This window comes from Trichomycterus rosablanca, chromosome 19 (genome assembly GCF_030014385.1).
Source record: "Trichomycterus rosablanca isolate fTriRos1 chromosome 19, fTriRos1.hap1, whole genome shotgun sequence".
NCBI classification, from domain to species: Eukaryota; Metazoa; Chordata; class Actinopteri; order Siluriformes; family Trichomycteridae; genus Trichomycterus; species Trichomycterus rosablanca.
This window is the reverse complement of record NC_086006.1, coordinates 14,829,856-14,841,959: the sequence shown is the minus strand read 5'-3', so window position 1 is coordinate 14,841,959 and position 12,104 is coordinate 14,829,856. Positions and strand designations below refer to the sequence as shown.

The 12,104-nt window shown below is 38.8% G+C and overlaps 1 protein-coding gene across 3 annotated transcripts in view; it reads left to right on the top strand.

Moving 5' to 3' along the window:
- Positions 1 to 12,104, top strand: part of foxp1a (forkhead box P1a) — a 53,188-nt gene that overhangs the window by 7,210 nt on the left and 33,874 nt on the right. For all 3 annotated transcript variants that reach the window (XM_063015472.1, XM_063015471.1, XM_063015473.1), the window contains exon 2: positions 7,064 to 7,214. In XM_063015472.1, coding sequence (XP_062871542.1) covers positions 7,083 to 7,214 — 132 coding nt within the window. In that variant the 5' untranslated portion in view covers positions 7,064 to 7,082. The remainder of the gene's footprint in view (positions 1 to 7,063; positions 7,215 to 12,104) is intronic.

The following is a 12,104-nucleotide window of genomic DNA, read 5'->3' as shown; positions in this document are numbered from 1 at the left end:
TTTTTATTTAAAATACTCATTATTATTATTAGCTTGATTCTCTCTATGTAGTATGGCTGTCTGGAAAAAATAACCTCGGTAGTCAGAGAATTTGCACGTTACAGGAGATGGGTGCTATACCGTGGTTCTCCTTGACCAGTGTGGGACTGGTGTAGGTGGCACAGGAAATGCAAAAATAAATGTGAACTAAGTATCTGCTGGAATTGATATGATACTGTTTTTCTCTTTTCTGTGAAAAGATTTGTGTAGTGACTGTGTGATCTAGCAGTTGTAAGTTTAGCATGTTAGCTATGGCTCATGTGATTTAATGGTACAATGGTACATTATACAGTCATGAGAAAAATTAGAACGTCACACAGAAAGCTGTCTTTAACATATTTTAACATATAGACATTTGATCTTCATTTAACAGTATCGAGAGATGGAGTTAATGTAACTAAACAAATAAAACGGGAGAAATAGTATTTTAAAATTATTTGTAAAATTGAATGAATAAAAATGCAGTTTTAAAAAAGTTAGGACACCCCCACATTTATTACTACTTAAAATTCCTGAAATAAGAATCAAGTGCACCACATCAGATGTGGACAGCCAGGTGTGAGTGTTATCACTTACCTGTGGAAAAGATGGCACTAGGATTCATTGTACAGAGGTTAAAGGACCTGCTGGTAATGTCCAGGTACCAGATACCATAGGACTTCAAATTACTTGTGGAGTCCATGTCTCAGCAGGTGAGAGCTGTTTTAGCATATTAGGGATGTGGTTTTAATGTTTTGGCTCAACAGTGTATTTTAATGTTCATACAAACACAATTATGTTGGCCAGACACTTGTTTCTGGTTGTCATGAGCTCTGTTTTAAATAACCCTTGACTCTTTTACTCATCAATCTACATTCAATGATGGAGCTTTAATTCATTAAGAACATTTCTTATTCATAGTAGTATTATTCTGACAGTTTTTTGGCATTCCAGATTGTGGTAATGTGCATCCTGTTTGTTTTAATTCTTTTTAAGGTGTGTCTAGAACTTAATTGGATTGAACTCAGTTGTACTTGTTGCAGTTAGAATTGATTGGACAGGTTGGAAAGGTTCACACCCAGGTCTATAAAGTACACTGCATTGTCAACACAAAAACAAGCCATGAAGTCCAAGAAACTGTCTGTGGGTCTTTACAAATAAATTGTGGCAATAGATCATCCAACTGCTAATTGTGGAACCTTCCAGAACTTGTATAACCTTAGTCTTATTTTGCCTCTGTCCCAACTTTTTTGAGTGTGTTACAGGTGTTGCATTTTATTGTTTTTTATATTTACAAAATTTACTTTTTTATACTTTTTTTTATCAGTTATATAAAAGTGATAAAACAATGTACACCTTTTAGTTTGTACATTTTTAGAAGTACTTTTCTAGAAGTGGGGTTTGTACATTTGATGAACTAGTTCATTGAGTAATCCTGGTACCAATTATAAATTATTTATGTATTTATTTTACAAGGGGATTACATTAATGTTGCAATGGGATAACATGGTTTCTGACATACATGTAATTATTTTTTAATGTTTTTTTTGCAGTATCCCAAGGTCCCAAGGTTGTAATATAGTGTTTTGTTTAATGAAATCAAACAGGGAGCAATTACTTATTCACAGCACTGTATTTTGGTCAAGTCCAAATGTATTTTGTTGCCCAGACAAGAAAGAGTATGTTAGCAGTTAATAAAAAGCTTTGAAATCCCCCAAGCTCTGTTCTGGTTCACATTCATGTCAGGAGAGGGGCTGGTTGTTTGTCTAGAGATTTTCTTCTCTGTTTACTCTAGCGGTGTTGCTTTTTGAAACACTCCCCCACCCCCACCAGCTGTTTACATAAGGCCCTCCCAGTGTATTATGGCACCTGCCAGATCCTCGGATTGTACCACCTGGTTAATGTTAAATTGTTCCAGAAGCAAGATGTGTTTGTTAATAAACAGAGAACCGAGAGCTTCTTTGTTTACTGTAGTCATGGTGGCAGTCAGTTATTTAGAAAATAGCAGCTCAGGCTTCCTCATTTGAGATTGCTTAACCATGTGAGGCCTAGTGCAAAATAAAAACCGACAAAGGCTTTAGCAAATAAGAGAATCCTTTCTGGTATTTGAGTGATCATTAACATTTGCTATATGAACATGTCTGGAATATGTTTTACTAAGACAGCAAATATGTCAGTAGCACTAATAGTTCTTGGCATAAATGACTATAATACAGGGTGTAGGTGTGGCACTCAACTGTAACCTAAATATGAGTTCACTACTGTACCTAGTGCCGTAGCACATGATACCTTTGCATCTTTCATTTAAACACATTGTATGAAATACGTATTTACTAACTGCTAGCATTTTCAATCCATGATTATGCCACAGTTTGATACACACACACACACACACACACTTAAAAGCACGGTTCTAAACGATCACTTATCGACTGTATTATTATGCTTTCTTAAGCCAAACGTATGTGGACACCTGACCATGGGCTTGCTGGAAATTCCATTTGAAAACCATGGGCATTAATATAAGGTTGGTCTCCCTTTTTTGCAACTATAATAGCCTTTACTCCTCTGGGAAGGCTTTCCACCAGGCTGCAGCAGTGTGTCTGTAGGAATTTGGGCCTATTCTGTCAAAAGAACTTAAGAGTTTCTTTATAATCATGTTTAAAAATGTCTTTATGTACCATGCCTTGTGCACAGGGGCACAGTCATGCTGGAACAGAAAAGGGCCTTGCCCAAACTGGTGGGAAGGTAGGGTAATTGCCACATCACTTTACTAATTTTTTTAACATCACTGGCTCTGCCACCATCACATTGCCAACATTCTCGCTGCCCCGTTGCCATTTTATTTTAGGGCTCTAATTGAAAATGTATGACAGCCAGTTGCTTTGTCATGTCACATCGCTGCCGGGCTGAATGTAGGGTTACCCCTACAGTGTGCATGCACCAGCTAAGTGTTCAAACCCATTTTCAAAAAGTGCTGCTGTTCTAATCAGAACAGAAAAACATTAATATTATTTACATTTTTAAATTATTTAAATTATTTTAAATGATGTGGATATTTTGCATCATATTTCAGTATAAAGGTAGGACTCTGCTTATTAACCTGTAATAACTGCCCTAATGTTAGGAAAAGCTTTAATGTACCAACTGCATCTTTAATAATTATAATAAGCATGTTTAGTTAGTCCTCCATCTACAGTCTGAATGCTGAACTGGTTCTGCTTACTGGGTTTTTGTTCACCCTACCTTTCTACATTAGTGCCACGTTCACTATATTACACTGTTTTTATGAAATCAAGTATAAAAACCGAAGTTATGAAATTCTGTGATGTTTTATGTTTTGATAAGACGCTATAAGCTTGGCAGGTAATAGTAAACTTTGACTCATTATGTTGATAAAAGAAGGTGATAAAATTTGCGTATGTAATTCTGACTGACTATCATTTGCAGTATACAACCCAACCAAGTTATTAGGTCAGCTATCTGTAAACTTAAGCTGGTCACAGCAATGTCCACATTGGGCTTCATGACTTCTCATTAACCTCTGATTATTTTAATATTAGATTTGTTTGGTTTAATGTTTTAAAGCTAAAAGAGTGAGGTCATACTTTCTTCCAGAACTGCTTGGTGTCAGTTTTCAAAACTTTTGCAAAATTATGTATAATTATATATTTTAAGATAAGGGGAATGTTTTAAGTAATAGGAACATGCAGGTACAACATTCTCCGGTTACATCGCAAAAAGGGCAACTTTAAAAGAACAGAGATGTCTTTTCTGCTCTTGAACAGATGTCCTGCTCAGTCATCTGTGTCGAACAGAACACATCAGTGCATTTCTAAACAAACAGAATGAAAACAAAACAGTCCAAAGCTTACTGTTGGTAAACCAGTTACCAAGCTCTGTTACAGACTCCGCATTTGAAATCTAAACCAAGATTGATTAAAAATGTTTTGTTTCAGTCTTCATCAAAATGTAAAACATCACATAATTTTTTAAGTCTTTGTAGTTTATTAAATAAAAACTGTGTAACATAGTGATTGTGGCAGTAATGTAGAACAATAAAATGAACAAAACCACCGTAGGCACAAGCAGTTTAGCTTTCAGAATGTACATTTTAAACTGATACTTAGTCGATAGCAAACAGTTTATTACAAGCACTTAATAAATATCACAGTTAATAACAGTACAGTGAGTACACTGTGTTCCAAATTATTATGCAAAAAGTGTTTAGGAGTGATAAGGTAAGAATTTTTTAGTTTGTCAGTTAAACTCATTGATCGTGATGTGTGTCAGGGCTCTTTATATCACTGAAAGCAATTGCAGACACCTGTGCTAATTAGTTTGGCAGGTGTGTCCAATTAAAGGCAAGACTACTTAAGAAGGCTGTCCCACATTATTAAGCAGCCTACATTTTCAGCCAAAATGGGAAAGAAAAAGGATGTGTCGGCTGCTGAGAAGCAACAAATTGTGGAGTGTTTAGGTCAAGGCATGACTACAATCAACATTGCCAAGACACTTCATCGTGATCATCGCACAATCAAGAAGTATGTAGCTGATTCAGAGCACACACATGTGCGTGCTGATAAGGGAAAATTGAGGACTCTTTCCAACAGGCAATTACGTCAGGTTAAAAGAGCAGCTGCAAAAATGCCTTGTCATAGCAGCAGACAAGTTTTTGAAACTGCTGGTGCCTCCAACGTCCCCCGAACAACAAGATGCAGGGTCCTTCAGAGGTTTGCAGCTGTGCGTAAGCCATCCTGTCGACCTCCTCTATCCACTGCACACAAGCAGAAACGGCTCCAGTGGGCCAAACAATACATGAAGACTGACTTCAAAACTGTTTTGTTCACCGATGAGTGCCATGCAACGCTCGATGGTCCAGATGGATGGAGTGGAGGATGGCTGGTTGATGGACACCCCATGCAAACAAGGCTACGGCGCCAACAAGGAGGAGGTGGAGTAATGTTTTGGGCTGGAATCATGGGGAGAGAGATTGTCGGCCCCTTTAGGATCCCTGAAGGGGTAAAGATGACCTCCATAATGTATGTGGAGTTTCTCAAACAGCACTTCCTGCCATGGTTCAAGAAGAAGAACCGTGCATTCCGCAGCAAGATCATTTTCATGCATGATAATGCACCGTCTCATGCTGCAAAGAACACATCTGCATCTCTGGCTGCTATGGGCATAAAAGGGGACAAACTTATGGTGTGGCCCCCATGCTCCCCTGACCTCAACCCCATTGAGAACCTCTGGAGCATCATCCAAAGGAGTGTCTATGATGGCGGGAGGCAGTTCACATCTAAGCAACAGCTCTGGGAGGGTATTCTGTCCTCATGCAAAACAATTGAAGCAGATACCATCCAAAACCTGACAAATTCAATGGACGAGAGAGTTCAGAAGCTCCTTTCGAACAAGGGGTCCTATGTGCAAATGTAACATCACCTAGAATAAAGTTTTGACTTGAAAACTGTTTGATTTCAGTTTGTAATAACCTGCTAATGCTTATAATTTCACAAATGACCATTTTTTTGTTCTTTATAAAAATGAAAAGGTTGAAAACTCTGCTGTGCATAATAATTTGGAACATGCATTTTGAGTGCATTTTGAGTGTTTTATTTTTTAAAAAATATACTGTTATCATTGGCAGTTTGTTCAAAAACCTTTCAATTGTACTCTAATAGTTGATGACTGGAAAATTACAATGACTGCAATTCATATAGGTAATTTTGGAAAATCTGAGAAAATATTATTTGCATAATAATTTGGAACACAGTGTATATTAAAGCTCTTCCTGATAGCATTAGTGTACTTACTATGAAAAATAATCAGGAACATTACACTCAGATCCACAAATGTTTAACGTGCATTCAGACTAGTTTTCGTTTAATTTGAATAATATAAATGCTTTTTTGTACTGATTACAAGGACAGCGCTTTCTGAAATGTAATTTTAACACTTAGCTGGTGCATGCACACTGTAGGTGTAAGGGCGAGTCTCAAATCAACGGTCTGAATTCTTACTAGCTCCTCTCTCAGTTTCAGTCAAGCGTCGGCTGTTGGAAATGAATTGCAATGAGGATTTTAACCAGTTAGATTATTTGAACTAGGGATGCATCAGTACCATTTTTTTCCCCAACCGAGTACAAGTACATGTATTTTTGTACTTGCCGATACCGAAACCAATACCTATTGGATCAGATATCTGACATGCTAGAAAACTCGATCCGGTCGGCGAGCGCTCGGCAAGCCGGTCGGATCGAGTTGTTGGGTAGTTCACACTTAGCGATCGAGAGCCGTGTTTTGATCGCCGAGCGAACGCCGAGTTGCTCCCGAGCCGGCAAATCTAGCGCTGACCAGTCGCCGAGCGAAAATCAGGGCAAAAATCGTGTAGTGTGAACTAGGCATAACGCAGCAACGTGCACTAGGCACACGGTATCGGCTGTTTAGTATCGGAGCCTCGTTTGCGAGTACGAGTACAAGTTAATGAGCGCGGTATCGGGCAAATACCCGATACCAGAATCGGAACTCATGCATCTCTAATTTGAACAATGACTTCTTTGTTGGTTAGCTGTTTAATCATTAACATCCCTGTTCAGAATATTAGTGGCACCATTAGTCATGCACCAATTTGACATATTCTTTAATTAATATATGTTATCAGTTTCAATAACATCTGTTTTGAGTAAGTAGTAACACTAGTTGATAAAATCACTGACTTAGGAATAAAGCAATTTAAGATTCCAATATTTTAGATTCCAATTTATATTGGGAATAGCAGGAAGATGTGGGTGCATTTTTAAGTACATTTAAACTTCCCTGTATTTTAATGTGGGTAGAGGTGTAGCAATTCAAGTAGAGATGTTCTTTAGCATTGAGAAACCTAAAGTTATTTTATTTAAGTATTATTTGAAATAATTAAAAATACTTTTTATCCTTATGTGTTAATTCATGGTCATAAGCTTTAGTAATTATTTCAGCATTATGACTTTGTTCTTTATCCTCATCTGGCAAGTCTATTGAACACTTTTTCTTATTGTGTTTTTTAGCTCAAGTGCTTACAGCGACATGCAGCAATCGAAGACAGATACAGCACCCAACAGTAGTCCAACTGTCCAGGAGCGACAAAGCCTAGGATTGGAACAAGTGGCCAATGGGACATTGAAAAAATCTACAGCCAACCAACAGCCAATACACCAGGTAACACTGGCTGTTTTCTTTTTAGTTCATCTTTCATTGAAATGTAGTGTTTAGCAATGTTTATAAAGAAGGGGGCAATTAAAGGAAATGCTTGCCTAATATCCATCCTTACTTGCCATTCCAACACAGTTTTTTGTGCAATCACTGTTGAGCAAACCACACATCTTTGAAGAGAACCTGACTACTCACACTTTTGACGCAATAGTTCTGATAAATGTAACTTAAAATCAGCACCTTTCATACCTGCTGCTCCTATCCACCAAAGCAATTCCATAACCCACTACCAGACAAAGTCAACCAATCTCGGGACCTCTCACTCAGCTCGTAGACAAATAATGTTACCTGTGAAATGCAGGCCAGACAGCTGGTACTTACAGGACAGCTCTTAAAAACCCTTATAGCTTGATTTGTATGCCCTTTTGGTTTTTAATGGTATGATTTGTCTGCTTTGCCTGTCAATTTTCATTGAAGTCCTTCATTTCCCTTTATGTCCCATCCACTATTCTTTTCTTTCCGCTATGCTCAGTGAGGGGGAGTTCCGCAAGGCCAGATGTTTGACCCTGCCGAGGTGTGAGGGGTCAGAAATGGGAGGACGCTCCTCTCGCTGACCGTTTTGTTTTCACAACTTTTAAATTCCTGTTTCCTGGATTTCTGTCTATTGGAGTGTTACAATGGAAAATGGCTTAAAGTATATTTTAAAATATTTGGGGGATTTCTGTTCTGAGAATCCATTAGTCTCTTGTTACAGCTTGTTTTATGTTCTCGGCTTTCTGATAACATTGTGAAGGTTTGTAATAAATGACAGTTCTGGCCTCTTGTTTACTGTTGTAATAGCCATATTGTCTTTGTTTATGTTGTATCTAACAGCCCAGAAAGAAATGTTTGCTGTTTTTTTCCAGCCAATTGTTTGACTAGCCAAACAAATACCATTTACTTTATAGTGTGATGCAAAGCCCTGTTCTGTCAACATCTATTTTTTTTGTTCTACAGTATTCATGCATTTTCCCTTTTCTCCCAATCTAATCATATCCAATTGCCCAGTTGTATTTTCTCCACTGCTGATCCCCAGGTGGGGCGGTCCGGGTCCTTTCTGTGTGGAGTTTGCATGTTCTCCCTGTGTCTGCGTGGGTTTCCTCCGGGTGCTCCGGTTTCCTCCCACAGTTCAAAGACATGCAAGTGAGGTGAATTGGAGATACAAAATTGTCCAGGCCTCAAAAAAGAGTGCTGTCAGGGTGTGTCTCTCCATAAACAGAGCTGATCCGCATTGTACCCGTCAAAGTAATATACAGTGGAACCTTGACTTACGAGTGACCCAACTTACGAATTTTCCGAGATACGAGCTGTCACTTGGTCGATTTTTTGCTTTGTGATACGAGCCGAGATCTGAGTTACGAGGAAGCGAGCTTACGCCACCCGCCACTAGGTAGCCCAGCGAGCATTCAGTTCACCTGGTTATCTTGCCGTACAAGCAAGTGAAAGCGAGGAAAGTGTGGCGAAAAAGCCAAAAGTCAGTGAAGAAGAAAAGTAAGTGAAGTACTTTTTTTTTTTTTTTTTAAGTAGCAATTAAGTTTAGCGATAAAGTGTAGCATAGTGTGTACGTTAGGGTTGGGCGGTATGACGGTATTACGGTATACCGCGGTATTTAAAAATGATGACGGTATTTTAAAAAAATGTGAAGCGCCAAATTTCTGCTTCAGGTTTACCTTAAAAACGGAGACTTTAGGAGATTCGCGCATCCACAGTAAGGGAGGGGTGGGAGGGGTAGGCGGTTGGAGCTCACTGATTGGTTGTGGAGGTGCTCACTGAGGTGATAACACAAAAACTAGTGCGCGCTCTACATAGACGCGTTTTACGTCATCCTATGCGCGCTCCCGAGAAGGAGGCTGTTTGAAACCTTATGCCTAGTTCACACTACACGATTTTTGCCCTGATTTTCGCTCGGCGACTGGTCGGCGCTTGATTTTCCGGGTCGGGAGCAACTCAGCGTTCGCTCGGCAATCAAAACTCGGCTCTCAGTCGCTAAGTGTGAACTATCCAACAACTCGACCCGACCGGCTCGCCGACCGCTCAGCGACTGGATCGAGTTTTCTAGCACGTCAGATATCTGATCTCAGATGTGCGACTGGGAATGAGTGACATGTCGAACAGCCAATGAGAACGCAGGATACAGTGAGAGGGGAAACGCAAGAGACGAGTGTAAACAGGTGGGACAGGGGCTTAATTAATATAGTTTATATCAGAATACACCGGCACACACACACGTTTTACAGTATTTCTGACTTGATCGTTCTCTACAAAACACATAACACCCACGCTGCATTGCAAAAATATTAATTAACCTCCAACTTACTACAGAACAAGCCATATACTGTTCGTGTTGCCAAATCCACTCAGATTCATTTATTTTTCCTCTTTGATTTCATCACGTCAGCGCACAAACTTTGATCTCTCGCTATTTGTTGACGTGCATTTTTGGATGTGGTATCATTAAACTTCTCGTCACTTCTCACGTGTGTTTTTAAAAAAAAAAGAAAAAAAGGGAGACCAGAGAAGCTCGTCTGCGATTCCAGTTGGTGATGGATCGTGTAGTGTGAAACCCCCTATTGCCGATCAGTCGTGTAGTGTGAAATATACACTGACTGAAAGACTCCCGAGTGCAAAAGATTCAGTCGTATAGTGTGAACTGTACAGCGACCTGACGACTTGGAAAGTCGTGTAGTGTGAACTTGGCATTAGATGCCTTAATAAGCTGTAGTTCGGTATCTTAACATTTCAAGAACGAGTGAGCATCGGAAGTGTCCTTGGCTTAAAACATGGCTGACGGTGCGGAGAAACGGAATTATTTTCAAACGAAATTAAATGATTCTTGATGATTATTGAACTTGTATAAACTTGCACATGTGTTTTTATTTGCAAAATCAAGCTTGTGAGTTGACATGCTTGCGCACTGTGCTATCCCATCCCATTGGTTTGAATGGCAAAATGCTAACTGTTAGCTTAGTATAAGACAGCCCCGATATTAATATCAATGATGAACGATCATGAACATTTTGCTACCTTGCCTTAAATGTAGGCATAATTCAAACAACACTTCAATGAGAAAAAAGATTTATTTTTAAAGGAAACTACAGGAAAGAGACAGACTGGTTGCATTGCATTAAGTTTCATAAAAATCCTCTCTTGTGCAGAGATGTGTTTGTGCCTGTGTTTGTTTCTGCTTTAAAACATACACGCCATGAACCAATCAGATTTAACATCATTAAACGAGTTTTTTTTTTAATTATTTGTCATAATACTACTAGCGCTCTCTTTATCTCTCTCTGTGTGTGTGTGTGTGTGTGTGTGTGTGTGTGTCGCTCCCCGTGATAACTGCGCAGTTCTAATCGGCTGTATTTCACCCACTCCGCTTCGCATCAGTAGACGGAATTAATCAGTCATTATAAAATAAAAATATATGTAGAGAGCTCCCTAGCTTTTCGAACACACCCTATATAACAGCTCCCAGAGGCGCGACTCGGGTTCCTTTAGTTCATTTCAAAGAGCCGTTCAAGAGAATCGGATCGTTCGCGAACGACCCATCACTAACAGACAGACACGCCCCCTCTCCCTACATGCCTACACGGTAATACTGTATACCGCGGTATTTTTTGAAGATGGTATGAAAATCGGCAATATCGCCCAACCCTAGTGTACGTTAAATTTAGCAATATATTGTAGCATTAAGTGTGTAGCGAGTAAGTTAAGTGATAGAGCACGAAATGAAACACTCCCCCAACTTCCTCCGCCAATCTCCACCTCCGCCAGAATCTTCATCTGATTTTTAAGGTAAATACACTTAATAAAACCAGTTTATTTCTTTACATTCTCTTCTATTATGTATTATTATTATTTTATACATTATTTGTTATCTTATTTAAAAACACGTAACAAAAAAAAATCGGTGTGGTTTTTGGGGGGCTAGAACGGTTTAATAGCGTTTCAATTCATTTTAATGAGAAAATTTGATTTGATATACGAGCAAATTGAGTTACGAGCTTGGTCATAGAACGAATTAAACTCGTAAGTCAAGGTTCCACTGTGTATATATGTATATGTATACGTACATGTATATGTATATGTGTACGTTTACAATAATGTGGTTGCATATATATGCACATCCCTAAACTAATACTACACCTTTTGATTTTATGACAGTGTTTAGTCTTTTTAGGTATGAGTCTTTGCCCAAGCGCTTGCAGAAGTGCTTCAAATCTGTCAGATTGCTCCTCAGGTCACCACACATATTTTCAATTGGATTTAGGTCTGGGCTGTTGCTGGGTCATTTCAAAACCTTGATCTTCTTTTGTTGAAGCCATTCTTCTGTTGTTGTGGTTAAACACAGTCAGATTACAACTAAAGAAAACCAGCCCCAAAGCATAATGCTGCCACAACCATGCTTTACTGTGGGTATGATGTTTATTTTGGCCAAACATACCTTTTTAAATTATGGCCAAAAAGTTCAGCTTTGACCTCATCAGACCAGAACACATTTTGCCACATGCTTTTTGCAGAATCAGTGTAGGTTTTTGCAAACACAGCCAAGCTTGAATTATATTTTTTTTAAATATGGGGTTAATCATAATCACTTAATTATTTATAAGGCAGGGGTCACTGACTACTGTTTTCTTCAAACTATTGATTTTTTTTCAATTGAATTGTACAGATTGTAGGTCACATTAAAGGTGGTAAAAGAAAGGTGGAAAATGATTCTTCTGTTCTGCTCTGATTTTTTACATCACATTTACATCACATTTTAACAGAGGTGTGTAGACTTTTTGTAGCCACTGAAGCCAGTGTTCGAGATTTTGGCAGCGGTTGGCTGGCGTGTTTTTTTAGCTGCTCCACTCGAGT